We start from the raw sequence: 25,588 nt of genomic DNA, 5'->3' as shown, positions 1-25,588 counted from the left end.
CTTCATAACCTTTTAAATGTAGTGCCCACGTGATTTATTGCCATCATCACATCCTCTGCCTACCTCCGTGTGTTGCGGTGACGATCAGGTGAAGGAGAAGGGAAACTGCCTTGTGTGAACACGAAGGGCACACATAAGCATGCTTGAGGCTGTTCTGGTTTTAAGGAGAAAGTGCACGGATACCGCACTTTCTGACTTCTTTGAAATTGGTGATGTTTTTCATTGACGTATGAGAGAAGCCAAGTCTCTCCTCTGAGATTCCAAGTATGAGCGTGGGAGGGTAGGCTAGGGTCTAGCCTTTCTCTTTACCGCATCATCAGGAGAAAAGCAAAGCAAAGGAGAATCAAATTCTGAGAGGTAATAAAAATCTCAATGTCAGCTGGAATGGCCCTCAAACACAATCTTTCAGCCTTCTTTTACAGATGGGAAACTGAGGCCCAGAGCAAGGACAAGAATCGCTCGCAATCACACAGCGAGTGTGTGGCTTCAAGCCCAGGTGTGTTTGCCTCCAACACCTGCACAATTCCCCATACTCACTCTCGGTCAGGGCACGGTCAGGTCCCCCGGCCCCCATGCCCTCACTGAACACCTGGCCCGACTGCACCAGGTGGCCTGGAACACGAGCCGCTGGGGATGTAAGTTACCCAGGGCGCCTTGCTGCCTGTGTAGGCGGTGGATGTAGGAGTGACTCATTTTATCCTTAAGTTCAGAAGTCCTGTCAGAAATCAGACACGGGTACTATCTTCCCGTGTTGGGAGTATTTATTTTCTCCTTTAGAATTTTCAGAGTTTTCTAAAATTTTACAACAAACATCAATAACTTTATAAACCCCACCTCCTCCAAATCTTATTTTAAAACAGAAGGAAATTGGAGGGCAGTGAAATGCCCAGCTCTGTATGGAGATCCATCAAGCAAGGTCAACCAGGGTCGGTCACGCCAGGCAGAGGCCCCGAGCTGGAAGAGGTTCTGAAGGTCATCCAGTTCTCCAGCCTGGCGTCCAAGGCCGCCCTGGCAGCCACACCCCACCTCCTCAGCCCTCACCATACCCTGCTCCTGAAATCTCCTCCTCCCATTACCATCGCCAAATCGGACTCATTTTTCAGGGTCTGACACCAATTATGCTAGTTCCTTGAAGGCGTTTTAAAGCCCACCTTCCCCAGTTGGGACAAACATCTACCTCCCTTCTCTGACCACTCCTGGCACTTCATGTGGACCTGCCTTATTATCCTATCATCTGCCTTGTCGTGGATCATTTGCACCCAGGTCTCTCTCTCCTACTGGGCTGAGGCCTCCTTGGGGGCGGGGCCTGCATATTATTTATCTTTGTGCTCCCAATGCCATCCTCAGCCTAGCACATGCTAGACTTCAAATGAATGTTTGCTGAACTTAAGTGAACCGAAAATAAGTATCCTAAAAAAGACATATTGTGATATATCAGTTTATGGCATCAACCTCGGCACTACTGACATCTGGGGTCGGATAATTCTATGCGGTGGGGAGCTGTGGTGTTTAGCAGCATCCCTGGCCTCTATATACCAGATGCCAGTAGACACCCCCAGTTGTGACAACCCAAAATTTGGACATTGCCAAATGTCCCCTGGGGGACAAAATTGCTTCCTATTGAGAACCACTGGTATATGGTTTATAAAGGATTTTCATAAACGATTCCTAGGAGAAGGAATTCTCATGTGATAGATGAGAAAGGCAAGGTTCATGGAGGGTTTAAAGGTGAAATCGAGTCTGGCACGTAGGTCCTCCATTCCAAGTCCAGTGCTGATCCTGCTATCCTAGAGGTCTCTCGGGACCCCAACAAGGTCTTTACTTCTCTACTTTGGTGTGTCCACTCCACCCCTACTCCCATATCCCCAGGTTCCACCCTGTCCCCGTCCCCCCTGTTGTACCCTGGTGGCCTGTACCAGGCTGCGACCCACTGGTTGACCCTACTGGTCCATGCAGACTAGACCTCAGGCTGTGCCTGAACATGCCCATCACATCTGCAGCTCCTTCGGCTCCTCCCCATGCTTGAACACGCTGATGGTGACCTGGCCCGTCTCGGAGCCATACTTGTTCTTGACGAAGACGCCATAGCGTCCGCTGTCCTCACTGTTGACCTTCTCGATGGTGATGGTGACCTCTGAGCCCCTCACCTCCATGTGGTAGCGGTCAAGGAAGGTGACAGGCTTGTCATTCTTCAGCCAAGAGATTTCAGGGGTGGGGTCTCCTGAGATGACGCAGGTCAGGCACAGAGTCTGAAAGGACAAGAAGGGAACCCTCAGCCTCACCTCCTTGTAAGAAGCCTTGGCCTTCACCTTCACTCCCCCAGACAGCTCCCAGGACAAACTGCTCCTGGTGATGCGCTCATCACACGTGTTTTATTGTAACCCATTAAGGGATGACATAAAGGGAGAGACATTTTATTTTAACCCCACATCCTGCATCCTCAACTTTTCTATGGGAATTCTTACTAGTTAGAATCTCAGACCATTATGACTCTAGCAATTATCTGCCACAGAATGGCCTGAACTTTGCTTCATTGCTTTTTGTCATATGTAAGTCATGATGACTTTACCATGCAAATAAAGCTAAATTGCTTTCATATAAAGATTTATGAATTGACTTTGAAAATTCTTGAATAAGCTCTAACGCAGAGCACTATAGTGCAACGGTCAAACACTCAGAGTCTGAGTGTGAACCTCAGCTCGCCCCTTCAAGCTGTGTGACTGTAGGTAAGTCCCTTAACCTCTCTGGGCCTCAGTTTCCTCAGCTATAAAGTGTGACTAGTGATAACACCCCATTTCATGTGGTTGCCTTGATGGTTAAACAAGCTAAAAGATGTACACACAGGGAATAAAGTAAGCACCATATAAATAAAATAAAGTAAGCACAAAGTAAGCACCATAAAAATGTTGGCTATCGTTTTCTGGAACACTAGACTTGCATAATTTCAGCTCTGGAAGAGCGTTTAGGGATCGTCTAGTTCAGCTCCTGTGGAAACTGAAGTTCACAGACAGAAGTCATGATGCCCCAGGTGCCCTCGAGAGGTGGGGTAGAGCTGAGGCAGGAAGCCCATCGGCCTGACACCGGGCTCCATGTCTGTCCTTTACGCTACACTATTCGCAATCAGTCAGGTGTGGTCACTTGGCCAGATTCTGGCGGATCCAGCCCCTCTGGCCCTGGAATCCACGGTGCTACAATCCATGATCTTTGATGGATATGCTACAGACAGAACACAGTGTGGGACCGCCGGCCGGGGGCTGGGGACAGTCAGTACCTTATCTTCCATGATTGTGGCCACGTCTGGCAGGCCCCTCACCACTTTGGCGCGATCTGGAAGGGAAAAACGAGACCCTGAGTGATGATGTTTTCCTGCAGGTTGCTTCCCAGAAGCAGGTTTCCACAGAGCTGAGGTTTATTTTTAAGCAATGCTTCTTTTTTTCTATTTCATCATTTTGGGTGGAAATCTTTAAATTTGTATTATATTTCCTTGACGTCATAAATAGAAGATAGGGGACACCATGTGTTTCTCTCATTGACTTGAGGTCATCGTCATGATTGGTGGTACCTGGCGGGGACAGTGAGGGAACTGGAAAAGAAGGTGAGTAAGACTGCTCTGAGCCTTAAGCGGGCAAAATGCACACGGCAGGTGTGATGAACCAGCCAAGGGAGTGAACGAGGAGGGGGGGCAGGGAAAGTGGGATGGAGCTTTTGGGACACTGACTCTGGTCAAGGGACCTGGTGGCCATTGTGGGTGGGCAGGAAGAGAATGTGGTTGTAAATCCCTAAGCAGAAAGCCAGTACATTCCCTATGCTTCAGTAGAGGCTGCGGGAACAGGAGCGGGCAGCATGGACCTTGGACCATGGATCTGGGAAGTGCAAAGAGCTCAAAGTAGCTTGTGTGTGTCCAGTGGATGTAAGGAGAGCAGGACCCTGGATTCGGAGGCGGTAGCCCCAGAGATGGAGGCTGCCGAGGACAGCAGTGTTCACAGGCCCTTCACAGCGGGCGAAATGATTCACTCCCCTTGACTCTTCATTCCACAAGCCCCAGCAACCATACATGGTGAATTCAGCTTCCCTCTGTCAGGGTCCTGGAAGGGGCGTCCTCTCCAGGGACATAGCAACCAAGGACGGGAGGGGGCGTTAGCTGGGGATGTGATTAGACGGGTGGTGTGAGCCCCCGTGAGGCGGGGCTCCTCCGCAGGGCACGGGCTGAGGCCGGTCCTGGGCCGCGCTCCTCCTCCCAAGGGGGCCCCCCTGCAAGGGCTTCTCATGCAGGGCCACTTACACCCGCTCTGCCCCCTTCCAGATTACAGGTATGAAGGCCAAAGTCTGCGCCTCCTGCCAGATGTGGACACTCAAGAACAGCGATGCCATGTAGGGGGAATTATGCCCTCCCACAAACGGCCCCGGGCTAGCGGCGTTTTATCTCTCCTCTGTTTCTCACAGGCGTTCAGTTTCCCTCCTTGCTGTCAGGTTGTCAGGGGCTGCTTTGCTCCGCTGCGAGAATTCTTCCCCCCGTGGAAATTCCCACTTCTGACCTGCCGGGTCAGTGAGACCAGAAAGCCAGATCCTAGAACGGGGCCGTTTAGAACCAGCCGGGGGATACCTGATGCAGATCGAGCGTGTGGACTCAGGGGTGGCGCCCCGGCTACTCAGAGGTCAAGCCTCTCTCAGGATTTGGGGCTGTGCCATAGATTAGATGGGGCTCCAGAGCCCTGACAGCCAGAACCAGCTTCAGCTTTAAAGTCGTCCCCTCCCCACACCTCACTGGGAAAGGCTGGCCTCATTACTGTCTGTCCCCGGCCTTCCGGCTCCCATCCGTGGTCTCAGGTATCCTCAGACTCCTTGTCTGTCTGCCCTTGTGCTGCCACTGCTCTGGCAGCTCCGTGACAGCCCAGAGCCACAGACACCCCAAAGGGAGCTGGGACTTCAGCAGCCTGCCAGGAGGTGGGAGCTCCTGGGAAGCCACCTGAAACTCAGAAACGAAAACACAGAAATATCGGTGGACTCACTCTTCTCGATGATGGCCAAGGCTCTGAAAAACAGAAACAAGGAAAAGGCTCAGGGTTCCATTTGTTAAAGGACAGTCCTGCCCTGGTGGGGGCGAGGGGGTGACAAGGGAATGGCGGAGCTGGCCAGGGCTCCCAGGAAGGGGTCCTGTGCACAGCTCATGCCACACCCCAGAGGGGCCACTGATTCACACTGAGAAACGCAGAGGGAACTCACTTCAGTCTCTGGTGCTCAGCCATGGCGTCTTCAAAAGCTGCGAGGAGAGAAAGTGGGAACAGAGGGGCTTAGCACTGGCTGTTCCTCCATGCTTGCCTCCCATTCCAGCATTTTCTTGGGGCAATGCCAGGACTGGGTGGGGAGATGGGAGTCCTCCCAAAAGACCATGGGGTTTTCTAGCAGGTTTCACTGCGGACCGGCAGGTGGGCGGCTCACCTTGCCCCGAGAGGTCAGTAAAAAGCTGCCGGACTTCCTTCCCGGCAGCTATCTCCAGAGTGTATTTGCCCTTGTCTGAGTCTTTGGGGTCCAGGATGTGGAGCCAGATCTCATCCAGGGTGGTGCCAGCCCTCACCCGGTCACCACTCTCCAGGCGTTTCTCTCTGAATGTGAGGGCAAAGAAACGGTGAACACAGCTCAGCCTGGCTATCTGCGGTCTACACACCCCACGCCCCGAACTCCTCCCCTGGGATTTGTTTCCAGATTCGTGGGTTGAAGGTGGTGACCGTCCATGAGACATTCCATAAACATCTATCCACTCATCCATCCATCATTCATCATTCAATCATCCATTCCTCAAACCTTGTGGCACGTCGTCCACTATGTGCCAGTGCTGAGCCTGTGTTTGTGACGTGTCCTGCAGACTGAGCCTCTGACGTGCTCGAGGGCCAGTGACCACCACCTCCTCCACCCTTCCTCACCTCTTCATGCTCCTTATCTTAAACCCTCCCAGGGTTTCTTCCCACAATCACTCTCCTCTAGCCCTTAGAAACCGTATAAACTCCTTCCCTTCTTTACTTAAATTTCATTCCTGGAGACACCAGCCCCTGTCCCCAGTATTGTGCTGCAGAAGTGACACCTCTGGGCTTAGTCACAGGGCTCAGAACCTCTGGCTAGAGAAGGAGCTCATTGTCCTGGAATTCAGCTTGGCCTTGGCTCTCACTCATATGACAAACTTGACCAAGTCAGTTTAGCCTTTTCCACAGAATAGGTGTGGCAACGTCTGCTCCACAAGGCTGAGGCGTGCCAATGAGAAGAAGCACTGGGAAAACTCTGCTCTCAAACTATCTGGGGTCACTTTGTTCCCGGCTGAGTCTCTGATACCTCATCTATCCTGCCTTCAAGCCCTGGCCCTCAGTTAGCTGTCAGCCCCACAGGTCCCTCTGTGTGCACCTCTCCCCTCAGCCTGGCTGCCTGAGTTTGCAAAAGCTGCAAAGACCCACAAGGGCACCATGACCCACCTGACCATCTGGTTGTCCCTCGTTCCTACATCCTTCCCTCCCCCAATTCCCAGATGCTGCTCTAACATCCTTCTGTGGCCATGAATATTCTGGAAAAATGGTCCTACCACCAGGGTTCCCACCTCCCCTGGGGAACCTCTAGCAGCTGTTCCCTATCCTTGACTCCCTCTGTGGACAGCAGGACTGGGGGAGACCCTGTCTCTGCCAACCCCTTGGGACTGGGCTCTGGGGAAGGTGCTGAGCTCCCTCCAGCCTGGCGAGGGCCCTGGGGTCAGGCCGACCTACTTGTGGAACCAGGCAGTCTTCATGTACTCCACGTTATAGTACTTGACCTTGCTGAAGATCCGGATCCCCTCCTCAGTCCCCTGGATTTTCAGTGGGGTCGCAGAGAGGGCTAGGCGGCAGAGGATTAGAGTAGGTCTTTCCCAAGGCCCTTTGCACAGCACATTTTGGGGCCAGCCAGCTCACCCCTGCTCTGGGGGTGCTGTGGGGGAAGGCAGTGTTGTGTGGAGGCAGGAACTTCTCCCCTGTCTTTGAGGTTGGAAACTAAACCCACCCCTGGTAGCCAAGGCTGGTGGGAGGTCCCCTGGAGGCTATTTGGCATCAGGGCAGGGTTGGGCAAAGAGTGGGGCTTGCTTACCACCGATCCTGCCCAGCTCAGTGAGGATGGCATCCAGGACTGGAGGGAGACAGAGAGACTGGTCAGCTGACGTAGGGCAGCCCTACGGATGTGCCAGGATGGGGACACCCTTGGAAAAGGCTGATGGAGCTCATGAGCAGCCCTCGGGGCACAGGGAGCTCAGTAGGATGACTCCCATGCCCTGGGGGTGCAGCGGGTCTGGGGTACTCCGTGATTGATGGGACGGGGGGGCACCGTGGATGGAGGACAAATGGGCTGACTTGACAATTTTCTTGGAGGCTGAGCCAACCAGCCCGATGAGGAGCCCTCAGGCTTTGGGTCTTGAAGCCTGGGCTCGCTGCGGTATACTGCAGTGAACATGGGGAGCAGCAGCACACAGACCAGGCCCCTGCCACTGACTAGCTGTGCAGCCTTGGGCAGGATGCTTAACCTCCCTGTGCCTCATTTGCCCCAAGTGACACAGGGGTCCCATAAATTTTATCCTGCAGGTCATATCACAGTCTCTTGGTTCAGTGGGATCTCCCCGTGGCCCTGCTGGCCCATCTCTAACATCGTCAGCTCCTACCTTCACCTGTGAGGTCCAGCATGGTGTCATCCTCCCCTCGATTGTCAGACACTGTCGCTCTATAAATTCCCTTGTCCTCTTTGGCCAGCTGGAAAGAAGGATGAGTGGAGGCAGTGTCAGCATGGGTTCCAGAAGGAGCCATGGACGGAAGATCAGCCTCGGCTCCAGGCCTGCCCCTAATGCTCTGTGTGACCTCAGGCAAGGCCTTTCTCCTCCCTGGGCCTCAGTTTACCCATCTGGAACGGGTGATCTTAAGGCTCCTTCCAGCTCCAGAACCTTTGGTTCCAAGCTCAGGGCTTGGCTGGGCTGGAGGTGGGCTGGGCTGGGCGGAGGCGAGGGCAGAACCCAACGCCTGCATGTGGAGTCGCGGGAGCTGCGGGGAGCAGAGCACAGCAAGCCCGCCTTGCAGAGCTTGTCTGAGCCTGGCAGGTCTCCATCCGAGCTGCCCGGCTCCCTGGGGGCCCTCGCTGGGGGGACCCCTCTGCGCTTCTCCAGAAGGAAGTGGGTTTCTCCTTCCACCCAGGACAAGGGGTCCTTTCTGTCTCATGATTGTAAACCCCAAATGATGCCTGAGCCAGCACTCAGCAGAGCCAGAACTTGGGTTATGTTTTTTTTTTTTTTTTTGAGGAAGATTAGCCCTGAGCTAGCTGCCAATCCTCCTCTTTTTGCTGAGGAAGACTGGCCCGGAGGTAACATCCATGCCCATCTTCCTCTACTTTATATGTGGGATGCCTGCCACAGCATGGCTTGCCAAGTGGTGCTATGTCCACACCCGGGATCCAAACTGGTGAACCCCGGGCCGCCAAAGCGGAACGTGAGCACTTAACCACTGCGCCACCGGGCGGGCCCACTGGGTTGTGTTTTTAAAGCCAAGTCCCGACATCCCAAGTGGCCTCTTGCTCCACAGCACCTCCTTCAGGGCCTGGGGAGTACACTCTGCCTCCCGCCCGACCTCTGCATAGCGTGCTTTGAGGCAGGACCCAAGCAGAGGCATCTCGAGCCTGGGGGTTGAAGGGCTGAACCCCAACAGCCCCCTCCTATATCCCCTCCCTCCTCCCTAAGTGAAGGCTCTGAAGTCCCAGCCAAACCCCGGGGAGGGTGAAGGGAGTGACTTCTGCACCCACCCTCTGGCCTTGTGCCTTTGTACATAACCCCCGGAGCCTCAGTTTACTCATCTGTAAAATGGGGGCATCATCCTCGCCCTGGCTACGTGCTACAGCCGCTGTGAGGATCGAGGGAGGCAACCCTTTGGAAGCCAGAAAATTCACCAATGGGATGGATGGTTATAACAAGACACAGTAGCTATTAAGCACCTACTGGATGCCACGCCCTGTGCCAGGAGCCTGCACCCGGGTGACAAAGGCCAGCATGGCATCATCCTGGTCAGGATTTGGAAGACTCTGAAATCATTATTTCCTTCCAAGTCAGCAAACCTGTGTTTGCTCCAGTCCTCCTGGGCACCCAGTGAGGCCACAGAAATCAGCAGCTGGGCAGGAAAACTTTGAGTGTTTGAGAACAAGCCTTGCGTTTCTATCTTAACCAGGACACACCCCTCTGAAGGCCACAGGGAGGACGTGGGTGGGAGGCCTGGGTCCCAGGCCTGCTTTACTCTGCCCAGACCTGCCTCACATGGAGCCAGCCTTCCTGTCTCAAATCCTAGACTGTCGGGGGCAGGGGGAAGGAGGAACCTTTGAGAGAGCATCCCTTCCAAACTGCTCATGTTACAGATAAAAACTGAGCTCAGAGAGGGACAGTGATCAGCCCAAGGCTGCACAGTCAGTGGCAGGGCCAAGGCTGGGGTCCAAACAAAAGGAAAGATCAGGAATACTGACCCTCTCTTTCTTTAAAATTTGGTATTGTTTTCCCTTCATCTTTTTTGGGGCATCAATTTTGATTTTTTAAAATATTGCATGAAATATTATTTATCTTGATTGCTGAGTTCTCATGGGCCCTCTGAAATTCTGAGCCTGGGATGAGCGCCTCCCTTGCCTCCGCCTGGTCCCAGCCCTGCTCCTGCCTCCCAGCCCATGAGCCCCGGCGCCGGCGCCACGGCTGCGCTCACCTCCTCGATGCAGAGACGCCCTTCTCCAGTCTGCGGGTCGTACTGACCAGCCGGCGTCTCTCTCTTCTGGAAGAACCACTGGAAGCAGGTTTCCTTCTTGGTGTTGGTCGCCTGAGGCAGGTGGAGGATGAGGAGACTCCATCAGGCTTTCTCTTTTTAACTGAAAACTCAGCTCATCAGGACGTTTTTTACAAACATGACCTCCCCCGTCCCCCCACCTCTGGCTAAGTCTCGGCCAACTCCTTCCTCACATGGATCTCCTCCGCTGCCTTCCGAACTCTGGGCTTTTGCTAACGGTGTTCCCTCTGCCTCTTGATCCCTTCCCTACTCTATTTTTCCTTGTAAATACCTATGCATCTTAAAAGAGTCAAGTTGGATGTCACCTCCTCCAGGAAGCTTTCCTTGAAGCACCCCAGAGCACCCCCCATCATAATTCACCAATTTCCTGCACCCTTCTTGATCACAGCAGGAGATGTGTTGTCTTCCCATAACCCTGCTTCAGACCATGGGCCCCCAGAGGCCTAAGGAGCCCACTTCTTCATCCTGTATGGCCAGGGCCTGGCAGAACATCTGGCGCATAGTGGGCACTTTGAGTTTGCTGAATGGCTATGCTTCTGGGAGACCCTCTCTGACCCCGCCTTCCCCAGGAGTCTGAAGAGGCTGCAGGGCGCCGAGAAGGAGGGCCAGCTTTGGAGTCGGCAGGCTCTGGGCTCTACGTCTTACCGTGTGGTCTTGAGCTGCCTCCCCACCTGTTTTCTCATCTATAAAGTGGGGTAATAACGCCCCTCTCACAGATGATTGGGAGGCCCACGAAAGAAAGGAATGCTCTGAAGCACCGAGCACAGTGTCTAGCAAGGCTACTAACAGATGCCGACGGACCCCCTGCACGTAGGGACCCCTTACTTGCTCCCAGATCCTCTGGCCCCTGAGACCCGCTTCCCGGAGCAGCGGGAGACTCAAGGCTGAGCCAGCTCACACCGATCCCGCTCCCCGGGGAGGGGGAGGGGGCTTTGTTTTTCAGTTAAATGCAGCTCCCTGGGGCTGATCCCAGGTGTGGGGTCAGCCAAGCGCAGGGCAAGGAATGTGGGGGCGTGGGGCAAGGATAGCCACGGGGCTTGGGGACAAGCCACAGGTCTCGCCCCGCTGGGCCTGGGGGCAGGGCTGGAGGCGGGGGCGGGGATTTGCCTTGCACGTCAGCAGCACTTGGCAGTCCTCCGTGACCTTCCACTGCAAGGGCTCCTCGAAATAGGGACCTGCGAGGGCGAAGCAAACACGCCCGCCATCAGAGCGCCAGGCTCGGCCAGGGCGCCCCCTGGTGGCGAAACGGGGAAGCCAGCTGGGGAGGGGCCCTGGGCCCCCATTCTGCCCCTGGGGGCGCCGCATTTAAGGAGGGGCTCTCTCTCCGCCTGGGCAAGGGCTGTTGCGTTCTGGCGCCGGGACGGACCTGGATTGAATTGCGGTGGCTGTCCCTCGGGGGCCCCGCGGGGCCGAGGGGTCTATGAACCCACGAGCCCAGCAGTTCCCCAGGACTGACCACTGGCCTGGCGGCCCAGGCTTTCGGACTCGCCCTGGGCAGCTCTTACCCTGTTTTCTCTTCCAGTCTCTTCTCTTAGCATCTGCCTGCCTCAGAAGTTTGTCAAAATCTGGGAACACACAAGGAGGAAGCGGCATGAGCCAAGAGGATCGCAGGGGCGGAGGGGGCCATCAGGGGGACGGAAGACCTGAGGGCTGAGGCCCGGGCAAGGGGCAGGGCGGGCGTGGGGCAGGGCTGACCGTCGTCCACCAGCGCCAGCGTGATCTGGTTTTTGGCTTTTCCATCTTGGAGCTGAGCAGTATAGGACCCTTTGTCGTCCTCAGACAGGTTCTGGATGATCACTTCCACCAGGCCCTTCTCTCGGTCGAAATTGATTTTGCGGTTCTGGAAAGAACAAACCCCAAGAGTCCTTTTGGCCCTTTTCCTATCCCAGGAAATTTGTGTTGTGGGGCACCCATCAGGGCGTCGTTGGGCTTGGGGGTGAGATATGCAGAGCTGGAAGCCTTCAGAGAGCGGGGAGGGGCCCTGGATAATGCTCTCCGGCTTCTACGCAGCGGCTCTCCCCACACGCGGCCCCTGAGCGCACCCCCGGGGCCGGCAGGCACAGGAAAGGCTCGGGGGCTTGAATTAATTGCAGTTAATAACAAGCCCCCAACGGCTCTGTGCCACGTTTTTTGTTATTTTCTACTTCTTTTACAACTTAATAAAAAAATCCCCATAAAAGTGTAAGGATAATATAAAAACGTCCTGTATACTTGGTACCCAGAATTGACACTCATATTCTAACAGTTTTTAAAAGTTTTATTTTCCACATTTGGGACCTTATTCCCTCTGGCTTTATTTGCATGTATGATTTAAGGGAGCTATCTAGTTTTATTTTATTTTTCTATAAGAGCAACTGATAGTGGCAGTACTGTGTACTGGAGTCCAGACTTTGTAATGCTTCCTCTCCCATGGGCCAAGGTCATGCTTAATCTTTATGCAGAACTGTCAAATCTATTTTCTCATTTGCTTCTCCTGATTCTGGGCAACTAGCCCCATTGTACAGATGCAGAAACTGAGGCACAGAGAGGTGAAGAAGCCTGCCCAAGGGCACATAACCCACGGAGGGTGGATATGAGTCTTCTGACATCCAGCCCCAGGCTCTTTCTCCTGGGTCAGAACCAGCAACACCTCCTTATAACACAGATTTTCTGATGACCACTTTGCCATCTGGAGCTGAGATTCACAAATAACTCAGTCTCATGATTGACTCTCTCATGAGACTGAAATTGCCATGTTTGTAAGTAAAAACAGTTGAATATGGACAACTCATATGGTCCAATCTAATACGACCTATCTACGCACGTGATGTTTAAAAAAATGCAACGTCATAGCACAACTGTAATATGAAGAAATAAAAGTAATAACTATTTCACTCATAGATGCTCAGACATCATCTCACTCATGTTGCCCTGATTTATAACGAATTGGTTTGAATTTGAGAGAAGGAAAGCAAAAGATCAAAGCTATTCTGTACAAGAGAAACAGGAAAATGAATGAAAGTACATAGGGAAGTGTCTATTAGAATAAGAACTCTCTGTTCAGTGTATGCTAGAACTGTGCGAAAATACATCTAAAACAGAGTTAGGGTCCAGGCTTGGAAAATTATAGGCATGAATGTAGGTTTTTCGTGCTAAGAACGCCTAGCAGGACATTCAAAAGTTGTGGGGGGCGGTGGCCTGGGAAATTCCTTGATTGTGGGAGTGCCCCCCCACCCCCGCATTGGTGAGCGTCTAGCGTGCCTGCCGCCCGCCCCCCAGGTTCTCAGAACCAGGTGTGCCCACCCCCACCCCATCGCTGTGACAGCCAAGCATGTGGCCGTTTCTGGAATGTCCGCTAGGGGGCGGTGCCGGGCTGCGGAGAACCGCTGCCCCCAGAGGCCGCGTCCCGGGCAGGGGACCGTCCCTTCGGAATTGCGACCCCCGTTACCGGTGAGCTGAAGATCTCCTTCTGGTTGAAGATTAGATGCAGCTCAGCGGCCGGAGATAACTTTTCCACTTCCAGCCAAAGCCGCACCTCGCCTTGCTCGAGGATGTCCACGTTCCAGCCGGAGATCAGCTTGATGACTGGGGGTGGCAGAGGCCGGGAAGGGGGTGGGTGGGGCACCTTCTCCGCTCCCCACTCTCGACTAGCCCCACCCGCAGCACCTCGCTGGCATTTAACATGCCACGCAAAGTGCTTGAGAGTCTGAAGGAGACGCTGGGTGGGGGTCTGAGGAGGGTTTTCCGCATTCAGTCCCTCTAGATGGGATTCATCTCGGGAAGCCTTTCCTCGCCCCACGACCCTGAGGCCGTCACCCCTCCACCCCCACCCATCCTAGAGGACTTGCAAAAACTCAAGCGTCCGGGCTCTTTGGGGTGTGTCCTGGGCCCTCGGGATTTTGCAAAGCTCCCGGGGGGAATTCCCATGTGCACCCAAGTCTGTGACCCCTGCTCCGGGGAGGGAAGCAGAGGGTTCGATGATCCGGAATCCAAGAAGCAGCAGCCATCCGCTCTGCCCTCCTTTGCACCCCCTTTCTGCCCCGCGGACTGTCCTCCTCTTGGTGGACTGCTGGAGCCTCTGCCCCCTGGGCGGGTTTCTGGCTCTCCGCCTGACTCAGCTCTCCTCAGGACCCCCCAGGGGGAGCTGCTGGAGGCTGGTGGTGGGGCAGCTTACCTGGGTTTCTGATCTCATGGCTCAACTTCTTCAGCTTGTCCAGCTCTGGGACAGGAGGAACGAGAAAGAAACCAAAGAGAATGAAATACCCGGGGCAGTGGGGTCCATGGGAGCCATCCTAGGGCCCATGTTGGGTGAAAGTCCCAAGACACTCCCCCCTCAGCTTGGGGTCACGTGGCTACCCAGCGGTTGATGACCAGCATTGTGGGCTTTGGTGCTGGGACACCAAGGGGACTGTGGGGGCTGCTGCAGGCCACCCTGAGATCAAGTGCCACTTCTGGAGAGCAGCACCTACTATGTGCCAGGCTCTGCATTATCTCACTTGTCCTCACACAATGCTGTGGGGTGAGCATCACTGTCCACCTCCCAAGTCCACCAGGCCCACCCGCTCCTGAGCCCCGTTGTCAACCCTGTAATATGCTGTCCTAGTATGCGAGGGTCTCAGTTGCTATGTCCTCAGTTGCTATGGAGACAGCAGAACTGTCAGTCATCAGCACTGGTTTCAGTGCAGTTTAAATCATCAAACATGGATGACCCTTTAGACTTAGTATCCACTCTCTGGTTTGCCACAGTCCCCACTGTTCCCTATTGTCCTCTTCATTCCTCAGACCAACTGCTATTTGTAATTTATCATTACACTTATACTGTTGTTTTTCTTAGCTTATGGAGGGAAGAAAAATAATTCTGGTACCTTTGAGTTTTTCAAAAATAGAAAAAGGAAAGAGAGATAAGAAAGAATGTGAACCCCACCAGACAGGGCTTTTGCCTGTTGAGCTCACTGGTATAATCCCCAGGGCCTAGGACAGGTTCTGGCATATGGTAGGTGCTCAGTAGATGTTTGTTCACTGCCTGACTGACTGAATGGGTGGGTGAGGGCTGACTTCTCTGGAAATCGCTGCTTTGCTCAGTTTTGTTGCTTCCTGCTTGCTTCTGGGGGCATTTGTGTTGGGACTCAGTCTGGGCCTGTCTCTCTGGGGAGGGGGCAGTGGAGCAGGGCATTACCTTCCTCGGTCAGCGTGTGGCTCGCTGAGATGTCTTCGTCAGCATCAGTGACCACCACTGAGTAGGTGCCCAAATCCTCGAGGCCAGGCTCTTTCAGGATGACCTTGGATCTGACAGAGAGGGGAGGGCAGAGGCTCTGAGAGGAGCTGGAGAGTCTCGGTCAGCTCTGGATGTCTTGCACCCCACCGGGACCCCAGCCAAGCCGGGAAGCAGGGGCAGCCACCACCTTACACCCCACTGGCGTCCCCTGCCCAGAACAACTCTAGCCTGGCACCTTCAAGGGCCCCCGTTAGCCAGTTTCTGGCACAGGATCTTCTTACTGGCCACGCTGCCCTGTCTCTCCTCCCAGGGCTCGAGCTATGGCTTTATCTCCTGCTGGAGGAGCTGCCAGGGATGGGGGAGTGAGACCAGAGGGTGTTTGACAGGGGCCCTTGACATCAGGTGGTTCCAGCCCCTTACAGATGAGGACACTGAGCCCAGAGAACTTGCGAGAGCAAGTCACTGGCGCCCAGGCTAGAACCAAGTCCGGTGTGTCTCCTGGGAGGCACTGACGCAGAGGCACATGCGCTTCCCGCCAGAAGAAGGATCTTCAAGTGAATGTCGCCATTTGAGCCCCTATGTGCCCTCCCCTCACTTCTCCCTAAGGGGCAGCCAGCATCCTTTACGAGACCAAGCAGCCCCTCTCAGACCCATTATCTGTGAGTCCAGCCAGGTGGTCTCACCGCGAGTTTCTGTGAACTCGTCTGACAACATTGGGACCTGTGGACCGGCTGTGCCGCCCCCTCTCCCCTCACTTACTTGTTGACTTCCTCTTCGATCCTGACCCTCTGGGGGTCCGGCGGGCCCTTATAATCCTTGGACCACTGAAACTCTGAGGAGTCGGGGGCCTCGGGGGCTTCGAAAGCCAAGTAGATAAAGCCTTCTTCATCCACACCAACTTTGATCTCCCGGGCATCTGCGGGCAGGACGCAACGGAGGGTACCGGGCATGTGTAAATAATGACCCAGGTCATGCCCCTCCCCTGCTTAAACCTCCCAGCGGCTGCTCGTTACATTTGAATAAACTAATAAACCCCAGACTCCTTGCTGTGGTCTCGAAGGCCTTGCATGATCTGGCTGCTTCTCAGCTCAAACATCACCTCCGCAGAGAAGCCCTCTCTGACCACTCTGGCTAAAGGGACCCCCATCCTGCCATATCACTGTTTCGTTTCCTTTGTAGCACTTATCACATCCTGAATCCTTTTCTTCACGAACTTGTCTGCTTGTTCACTGCCGTCCACGTGCCCCTCCCCCGCACTGGCACAGGTGCCTGGCCTCTCATCCACGGCTGTATCCCCAGGGCAAGGTGGGCATCACCAAATATTTGCCGAATGAGTGAATAATTAAAAGAATGGAAAGAGAACGTGCTTTATAGTTAGGAGACGAGTGATTCTGTCATGTACTAACACTGTGTGACCTGGTCATTTAACCTCTCTGAGCTACAATAAAATCAGTTCTAAAGTGGGGACAGTCATGGCCCCTCCGAGGGTTGTCGGGAGGCCAGGGCAGTGTAAGGACCTGCATCCGGTGTGTGAGGCAGGAGGGGACCTCAGGGGTTGTGACTGCGAGACGCACAAAGCCACCTGTGGTATCCGAAATGGGGCTGGGTATCATTTTAGATATCCACAAAGAGTTGTATGAGTTTATGAACCTGGCTTCTGAACAAATGGAAGATCTCATCAAATTTTAAGGAAAAGATATGTTCATATCTTGAGATCTCAGAGAAATAAACAGGAGTAGGGCATGGGGAGAGAAACAGGCAAGAAGGAAGAGGAGCTGGGAGGAGTGTGGGAGGCAGTGGGAGGAGAGAGCTGCAGATCCGCCTGCTTCTCCGGACGCCCCTCTGAGCTCCACTCGTCTCCGATGGCACAGCCCAGCAGCGGCGTGCTGGCACCCTCCGCCTGCCCCCACCTGGCTTGTCCTCCAGGAGAATGGGGTCCGTGGGCATGGATGGTTGTCCTGGACCAGCTGAGTTCACGGCCTGTACCTGGAACACGTAAGTCTTCCCCGGCTGCAGGTCAGAAATCTGGGGGGAGGAGAGGTGGGAGGCAAGAGTGAGCACTGAGGACGGCAAAGACTCACCCTTCTTGCAACCCTGGCCACGGGGTGCAGGGAGCCACGCATGTGTGGAACCCCAGGAGGGCACAGGCTGCACTGGGGGTGGGGACAGCCTAGGGACACATTGCTCTCCTGAGTTCCAGTTTTAGTGGGCCTCTCCTTTGGGATTATCTCCCACGCCCAGGGACCCCTGGAACTCCACCTGCTCAGAGCTGAACTCATCATCAGCCTCCCAACAAGAGCACCCCCTTCCTTCCTGCACCCCTTTCCTTCCTGCACCCCGTGTCTCTCCTCCGTTCACTACTCCAGAGAGAAGTGTGGGCATCAGCTTCGACATCTTTTTCTCGAGCCCTGCACATCCAATCACCAAGTTCCACCCATTTATTTCCGCAACGTTCCTTTCTTTTTTTTTTGCTGGGAAGATTCACCCTGAGCTAACATCTGTGCCAACTCCCTCTGTTTTTTACTATGTGGGCTGCCAGCACGACAGCTAATAGAGTGGTGTAGGTCTGCCCCCGGGAACCAAATCTGGGCTGTTGAAGCGGAGTGCACTGAACTTAACCACTAGGCCACCGGGGCTGGCCCCAAGGTTTCTTGAATGTGGCCACTCCTGTCCATGTCCTGGCCGCGGCCTTGACTGAAGCTTTAGTTCTCGCCACCTAGATTAGTCCAACAGTTCGCTAAGCGGCGTCTCTGCCTCTAGACCCTTCTTCCCTGGTCTGCCGTTCCCTCTGCCAACCTTTCCAAGATGCCAATCTGATCGTGCTTAAATCTTTCAGTGGCCTTCAGGGTAAAATCTTCCTAATCCGGCCTCAGCTCTCCGTCCTCTTCCTCCTCTACATGCCCCCTTCACTGCACGATCCCTCAGGGTCCCCATACTCATCACGTCATTTCACGCCTCTCTGCCTTTGCCTTGCTGAGCCCTCTGCCTGGAACTCCCTCCCCTCCTCCTCATCCTTCACTGCTCAGCACGGGCAGACATGAGGATTCCGGGGAGGCTGTCTGACCTTCCTCCTTGGAGCTCCCAGAATCCCTTGGAGCCCCCTCAATTGTATAATCCTCAGTATTGTAATTGCCTGTTACCCGAGAACTGTGACTTATTTAGCTTTTTGTATCCAGGATCTAGTTCCAGATCTGGCACTAAGCACGCGTCAAGAAGTGTTAAGTGAATGACTGAGTGAGTGAATGCCAGCCAACCATCCACACGCGGAAGTGGTGCCAAGTCACTGAGGCCAGCCCCGCCCTGACCTGGGCCAACCTACGTGGAGAGGCAGAGGGACCATCCATTTTGAGTGGCTCTCTCGGGCCAGCTGTCCAGCCCTGCCTGACTCTACTGCAGGGAGGCTGGCCTCCTGGAGGCGGAAACTGCAGAATCTCAGAGCATTGCCCTGGCCAGGGCTAGTCCTCCCTGGTTCTGTCTTAGGTGGCCTTAAGGTTATTTTTTCAAAATGAAAATATTTTTATTTTTTCTGATTACAAAAGAAATACACACTTGTTGGGGAAAATATTAAAGCAACAGAAAAGAATATAAAATGAAGTGTTAAAACTCCCCCGGCAGTCCTAGCTGCAGAGATGACCAGAATTAACAATTTTGTAAAAATCCATTTAGACTTTGAAATGCACATAAAGCATGTAGAACCATGACATGCGCCGTATTCTGTTTGTTAGTATCTTCTTCTTTCCCATTGTTTTGGTCTTTTTCAGCCTGTTGTCTTTTCTCTTGGTGCTAACTAATGGAATTTCTAATGTGGGGACTCGAAAACTGCACGCCGTCCTGTCTACTGGTGAGAGATACCTCAGGAAAAGGAGCTGGAGAAAATGTCCCCTCCCTCCCTAGACCTGCAGAAAGTACAATATAATCCAGGTTATGGAACCGTCCCTACAAAGGTTCCCTAAACAGAGGAGGCCCATGAGACACGCTGGCTTCAGAGACGATGCTGCGGCCTGTGAAAGTGGCCCCGGGGACCTGGAGTCTGTGATTCTGACTGATCGTCTGAGTTGTGATTCACGTTGGCTAAGAGTGTTTCAGTTGAAACGTTTGTTTTCTGACATATACAAACAGTGTGAGTTGCCTGTGTTATGCCAGGAGAGGATTTTGTGCTTTCCTTTCTCCTAGGTATGCGGATGTTAAAACAACCACCACCAAGGCTTCTGCTAGATTTCTTATTTATCCAAGGAGTTTAGAGTTTGTCACTCATTTAAATTAAGAAACATGTATCTGCATGTCTGTTTGTTAATGTGCAATAGGGATAATGTGATATATGTATGTTATATGTTCTCTAACATAGAAATATCCTGCTCCGTAGTCTGCTTTTTGTTTTCAGCCACTCAGGATGGATATGCTTCCACGTCAATGCATACATGGAGGTCTAGCTCATTCTTACACTTGCCACTCTTTAAACTCCCATAGTCTTTATACCCCCGGCACAGGATTCCACTTCAAGGATACACTATGATTTGTTTAAGCAAACCCCATACTGATGGATATTTAAGTTGTTTTTCACTTTTGCCTTTATGAACAATGCTACAATGAGCATCTGTGTCCTTAGGTCTTTGCACACTTGCCTAATTATTTCTCTACAGTTCTATCCTAGAAGCAGAATTCCTGGCTCAAAGAATGTGCCTATCCAAATGCTGATGTATCTCGCTAATTATAAGTGAGTTTTTAGGGAGGAGTCTGCCCAGTGTGGAGCAGGTTAAGACTACTAGCCAGCCAGACCTACTACCGACTCACTGTGTGACTCTGGGTAAGTCACTCCCCCTCTCTGGTCCTTTGCTGCCATTAACTGAGGGCAGTGATCTCTGAGGGTTGTTCCAGCTCTGGTGTTCTGTAGTCCTGTCCTGACCAGTGGCAGGGAATGCTCAGGGAGGGTCAGAAGACGAAGGGGGCAGGGACTCACCCTCAGGTGGGTGTCAGAGATGGGGGTTGGGGTGACTGGCTTCCATTCCTCAGAGCCTTCCTCCTGGAAACTGACGCGGTAGCCTGTGACAGGCCCAGCGCCGATGTACAGTGGCGGCTCCCACTTCAGCATCAGGGAGGTGGCCCGCACCTCAAACGCCTGCACGTCGTACGGGGGGCCTGTGGGAGATGGGGTGGAGAAGGAGCTGGGCAGCCAGGCAGCCAGCCCGATGGCCAAATGGGCAGTCGGGCAGCGAGCCAGGTGGTCAGTCGCAAGCTTGTCTGTCTTTCAGTCACAACCAGGCCTGGAAGCACCTGCCCTGGGCATAGTGGGGACCTGGCTGGCCTTGGCATCAGGACAAAGCTTGGTCTGGGCCTGAAGTAGGGTGAACTCTTCAAAATGTGCTTAGGATCGCCTCATCCGAAGCCTTCGTCCTCCCATCCCATCCCGTCCCAGACAGCATCAATCCTGCTGTCTTTGCTGCTTCAGCATTTAGTGTAGGGGCTGCAGGTGTGACCTCCACAGTCAGATCACTGGGTCCATGTCCCAGCTCCACCCTTTCAGGCCATGGGCCCTCTGGGCAAGTTACTTAGCCCCCATGTTCCTGTCTCCTCATCTGTAAAGAAGTTCTCGTAGTAGAGGGCTGCTGTGGGCATTAGTGACATCACTTAGGGAAAGCGTCGGTACCCAGCGAATATTAGTTGCTTATAATTGTTGTTGTCCAAAGCATCACATAGTAATGATCTGCCATTCAGGGAACGGTTTTGTGCAGAAAGTGGAACTGAGCTGAACAGAAGGGTGGCAGGTTGTGGTCTTTCCTCTCTAGTTGGAAGGCGAGAGGCTCATTTGGGAGAAAGCTAATGGGGTTGTGGGAGCAGTGTGCAGGGTGACCAACCCTCCCTGTCTGTCCAAGGCTGGGACATGGGACTTTTAGCAGTAAAACCAGGAAAGTTCTGGGCAAACTCGGATGAGTGGTCAGCCAAGCAGTGTGCTTTTGGGGGTCGAGATGGGTCTGTGGCCAGAATCAGAGCTCAGATGGTATGTCCAAATGGAAGATAGTTTGTGCTAGGGGTACAGGGCCGGCCGATGGCCAAGGCCAGGGGTCCTCTAAGGCAGGGTTAACACTATCTGTGTCGGAGATTACAGGCTCGGCTGGTGGAAGGGGCCAGAAGTCTGGGGTCCAGGAGCAACAGAGCAAGCTTGCAGGCACAGAGAGCTCAGCGGCATTCATCTCATCGGTTAGGCTTGGGGAGGTAGGAGGCAAAGGCAGCTGCTGGACTTTGGCTTCTCCAGGCCGCTCACCTGGCTGGGGCATTGTCCACTCTTTGCATTCAAAGAGGCTGCTGGGCGCCGACATCTCGCCAACACCTGCCCAGTTTACTGCCCGGGCACGGAACTCATAGAAGTGGCCTTCCTGAAGGTCACTGACCTTGGAGAGCAGAAACACAGGTTGTGAAGGCCCAGGCTTGGGAGGAAAGGGGAAGAGGTGCAGCCACAGGGGGACAGGGTCAGAACAGGAAGTCTGTGGGGGCTTTCAACAGACTGGTCAAGTGGGTCTGCACTTGAAAATGAGCTGGATTATCGAGGCAAGGGGACCTCAGGCCTCTCTCAGCCTCAGAAGCTCCAACAGTGACCTCTGGTCTCCACCTGCACAAGTCAGGCCACCAGGCCGGTGGCCATATTCCAGCCTTACCTTGCAGACCCGGGTGGGGACAGGCTGCTGGTTGACTGGGTGCCAGTCCAGCTCCTCTGAGTCGTGCTGATCCAGGAAGTAGCCCAGGATCTTGCCACCTCCACGACGCTTGGGGGGTTTCCACCCAATGACCATTTCATTTTTCCCACAGTTCAGGAGGATGAAATCATATGGGGCAGATGGTATAGCTATGGGGAGGCAAGGAGGCGAGGGCTGCTGTTGCCTAGGGGTACCAGATAGGGCAGTGGGGCCCGCGGGAGCCAACAAGCCTCCTCCAGTGGGTGCCACTGCTCCAGGGACACTAATTTAGCTAGTGGCACCTGCTGGTGACACTAACTCCACCCCCTGGGGGAACCTGGGGCTCAGAACTGGTCAGGCTTCACCACACGGCCTCAGGCCATTGTTTCTTCCTCCCTAGTTTTCTCCCCCAAAACTGGTCAGGGTCAGCTCCAGTTTCCCTCAGAGGGCTTGTCCCCATTGGCCTCTGGGATTGGACTCTCTAAGAAGTGGCCTATAAACCCCCTGGCTCTCTGCCCAGCCCAGGGCTGTCCCCAGAGGCCTGTGGCTGGACCTGCCCCTTCAAACTTACCCAGAGCCTGCTTGACCCTGATGGGTTCGGTGGGGGCTGAGCTCTCGCCTACGCCAGCCTCGCTGACAGACCTGATACAAAACTCATACTCCTTCCCTGTCTTCAGCCCGGGAACTGTAAATCTGGGAGAGAAACGTGCAGCCTTCAGGCATGGCCAAACAGCTCACGGACATTCCTGAATTTTCTAGAACAAGCTTGTGGGATAAGCGGCCACCAGCATGGTAGGATCTGAGGGTTCTGGGCCAGTTCTTACCTAAAGACATTGCCCCTGGCCTCAGAGTGATGGCTACACCACAGGGATGAAGTCCTCACAGTTTTAAGGAACGTGGCTCCTCTAGAGGCCAGCGTTAAAATGCAAGTACACCGGGAAAGGTACCAATTGAAGGCCCAGGGAGCCAACCCTGGACTGTGCTAGATGGTACATCTCCAGGACTCTGGGCCTTGTCCTTGAAACACAACAAGTGGCTCTTGTTATCTGCGGAAATCCTGCGATTCTAAAACACAGAGTCCTTTTAAAGACCCTCAAAGAGAATTGTCACTCAGAGACATACAAGAACACTCTGATTAGAGGAAAATGTCCTTCTCATGCTGTCCCTTCTAGATAAGGCCCAAACTGTGGACTTCTTTCTCTCTTTTCACTTCTCCACATTTTCCTGCAGCAAATCTTGCTCTACAGGGAGCTTCTCTCAGCCAGTGGACCCCGAGGAGACTCGAGGACTTCAATCAGGTGTCGATGGCTGACACAGCGTCAAGGCCCGTCAAGGACCCCACTCAGGGACATGTACATCTAACGGGGAACATGCCCTTGTGAGAGGGATGGAGCACTGAGGGAATGGTGCTCAGGCAGCACCTGAAGAGGTGAGGCTGGGGGTGACTCCCCAGCCGGCCCCTGTTGACAACGGATGACGATGACGACGATGATGACAGCCACACACGCTTGCCTAGCACTCACTTTCCATATACTCTATGTAAGCTCAGGTGCTCGCCACAACTCCCTCGGAGGAAGGCACTGTTGCTTACCCCTGCTTTGGAGATGAGGATGAAGTTGAACGTTGGAATGTTGGAGGGACCCTTATGGGTCAAACTGTCAGTTTCTTCATTTTACAGGTAGGGAATTGCTCCCCCAGGAAGAAAGAGGTGTGCCAAGAGCATGCAAATAGGAATACAGCCTGGACTGGAGCCCAGGTCTCCTGAGTCCCAGCACAGCACCTGCCCATTCGTTATCTACCCACCCATCCACCCACCCCTCCATCCATCCATCCATCCATCCATTCAGACATTTTTTGAGCATCTCCTGTGAGCCAGGTTCTAGAGGACCCAGCGATACAGCATTGAACCGGACCACCACAGCCCAGCTGAGCCCCCTTACACCATCAGCCCAGGCAGCATTCCTGGGCAGTAGTGTTCGGCCTCTTTCCAGTCATGACACATGCAATAGACAACATGCACACGTGTGACAAGTTCTCTGGACATAGCACAGGAGCATGCCACCCCCCACATGTGACATGTTCCCTGGGTATGCCACTCCCGTCATGTGACTCTCCCTCAACCTCTGTCCCCACTCGGGGAAGCACACCGAATGCAAGTCAGGGGAGAGATGTTATTCCAGGGATGACCTGGACTCCGAGCTAATTTGTCAAAAACCCGATTTTTCTCCAACTTGGGAATTTTAGCACTAACAAATTATGCGTGACTCTGCTCAGCTGACTCTATGGCGTCAAAGACTGGTGGGGCACAAGGTCCTGTCCCTTCTTCTGGGTAAGATCTTGGGGGTCATGGCCCAGGGTGAGGGGAGCCCAGCCAGGTGTGCTGAGGGTCTGGCCCATCGTCCAATGGAAAGGAAGGGGAGGGTGTCACCACCTGAGCCCTTTACCTGACAGAGCCTCACACCTGAGAGAAGTCATGAGCCCAGGAGCCTTGAGGCTCACCGTGCCTGCAAGGACCAGGGCCACTGAGTGAGGAGGGACCTCAGAGGGGGTGGGAGTTGGAAAGGCAAGAGGATGGGAGTCTGAGCTGAGGCTCAGAGAGGGGAGTCTCTGTGCAGGGACACCGGGCAGGTGAAGGGTGGGTGCAGAGCCTGAAGCCAGGCCTCCCTGGGCCCAAAGTCTGCTGGCTGCTCTGCACCCTCTACCTCTGTCTCTAAGCTCCTGGGGGAACGAGACCTAGTTAGTCACTTCTGTCTGCAAACCGCATGCCCCAAGCAAGTGATGGCTGAAAAAGAGGCCATCTGGGTCAAGTCCTCTACTTACTAGCTAAGGGAGTTTTGGCAAGCTACTTAACCATTCTCTGCCTCGGTTTCTTCAACTATAAAATGGTAATAAAAATAATAGTCCTAAGCTCATAGGATTGCAGTCAGAACCAAATGACCTAATATATGAAAAGAGCTTAGAATAGTGCCCAGTGCCCAACCATACTGTGAACTGCAGCCTTCGTTATTATTATGGCCCCTCCTTTGAGGATGCCCTGGCGCAGGAAGGGGTGCGGCAAACTCACTTGTTGCCCTGGATGGGTTTGTTGTTAACGGTTTGCCACTCGGAGGATCCTGCCTGCCGGGAGTAGACGTAATAACCCAGGAGCTCTGGGCTGTCTTTCACAGGATCCCAGGTCAGGGAAACAGAGGTCTGCGTGTCTCGGAAAGCTTGAACTTGAGCTGGAGGAGGGAGAGTGGCTGAAAAACAGAAATGTGGGTTGAGTGAGGATGCTCAGTTACACACTGCTGGCAGGCTAGGGAGGGGGAGGGCTGGGGAGAAAGGCAGGGAGGAGGCCCCTCAGCAATCAGAGGGGAACATGGATTCCAGAAATGCCCTGGGGCTTTGTGCAGCTCTTTCCTCATCCCAGACATATGCTCCAGACTCTTGTATTCTAAAAGTCCTCTCCCCTCTTACCTCTAAACGTCTTTACTTCCTCTCGAAAATCCCCATTCATTAATGCTTATAATCCCTTTCTTTCTATTAGAAGTCACCAAATCTGACAATTTCTCTTAGTTTTTTATCTTCAATTTCTAGGAAACTTGATTTTCTTTCCTTGAAACTTCTCTATTGATTTTCATCAGTCCCTGAGACTATGCTCTTTAAGTGGGGACTGCCGTGATTTGTTAAATGGACAGATGGATGTGTGGATATATGGATGGATGAATGGATGAATGGACTAATGGATGGATGCATGGATAAATGGATGGATAGATGGATGCATGGATGCATGGATGAATGGATGGATGGACAGATGGACAGGTGGATGGATGGATGGATGGATGGGTGAATGGATGGATGGATGGATAGATAGATGGACTGATGAATGGACAGATGGATGGATAGATGGACAGATGGACAGATGGATGAACAGATAGATG

The 25,588-nt window shown here is 53.6% G+C and overlaps 1 protein-coding gene across 1 annotated transcript in view; it reads right to left on the bottom strand.

The window, feature by feature from the left end:
- Nucleotides 1–738: 738 nt before the first annotated feature.
- Nucleotides 739–25,588, bottom strand: part of MYOM3 (myomesin 3) — a 48,831-nt gene continuing 23,981 nt past the window's right edge. The window contains exons 16-37 of the mRNA XM_046663134.1: nt 24,733–24,907; nt 22,240–22,361; nt 21,651–21,838; nt 21,260–21,386; nt 19,958–20,136; nt 16,911–17,025; nt 15,760–15,916; nt 14,962–15,071; nt 13,960–14,004; nt 13,234–13,370; nt 11,502–11,646; nt 11,312–11,371; nt 10,914–10,981; nt 9,729–9,839; nt 7,667–7,754; nt 7,102–7,140; nt 6,747–6,855; nt 5,440–5,603; nt 5,224–5,260; nt 5,010–5,032; nt 3,272–3,327; nt 739–2,249 (exon numbers count right to left, since the gene is read on the bottom strand). Of these exons, the coding sequence (XP_046519090.1) occupies nt 1,989–2,249; nt 3,272–3,327; nt 5,010–5,032; nt 5,224–5,260; nt 5,440–5,603; nt 6,747–6,855; nt 7,102–7,140; nt 7,667–7,754; nt 9,729–9,839; nt 10,914–10,981; nt 11,312–11,371; nt 11,502–11,646; nt 13,234–13,370; nt 13,960–14,004; nt 14,962–15,071; nt 15,760–15,916; nt 16,911–17,025; nt 19,958–20,136; nt 21,260–21,386; nt 21,651–21,838; nt 22,240–22,361; nt 24,733–24,907 (2,516 nt within the window). The 3' untranslated portion in view covers nt 739–1,988. The remainder of the gene's footprint in view (nt 2,250–3,271; nt 3,328–5,009; nt 5,033–5,223; nt 5,261–5,439; nt 5,604–6,746; nt 6,856–7,101; nt 7,141–7,666; nt 7,755–9,728; nt 9,840–10,913; nt 10,982–11,311; nt 11,372–11,501; nt 11,647–13,233; nt 13,371–13,959; nt 14,005–14,961; nt 15,072–15,759; nt 15,917–16,910; nt 17,026–19,957; nt 20,137–21,259; nt 21,387–21,650; nt 21,839–22,239; nt 22,362–24,732; nt 24,908–25,588) is intronic.

This window comes from Equus quagga, chromosome 5 (genome assembly GCF_021613505.1).
Source record: "Equus quagga isolate Etosha38 chromosome 5, UCLA_HA_Equagga_1.0, whole genome shotgun sequence".
NCBI lineage: Eukaryota > Metazoa > Chordata > Mammalia > Perissodactyla > Equidae > Equus > Equus quagga.
Note: the sequence above shows the minus strand (reverse complement) of the source record. Positions and strands in the feature narration are given on the sequence as shown.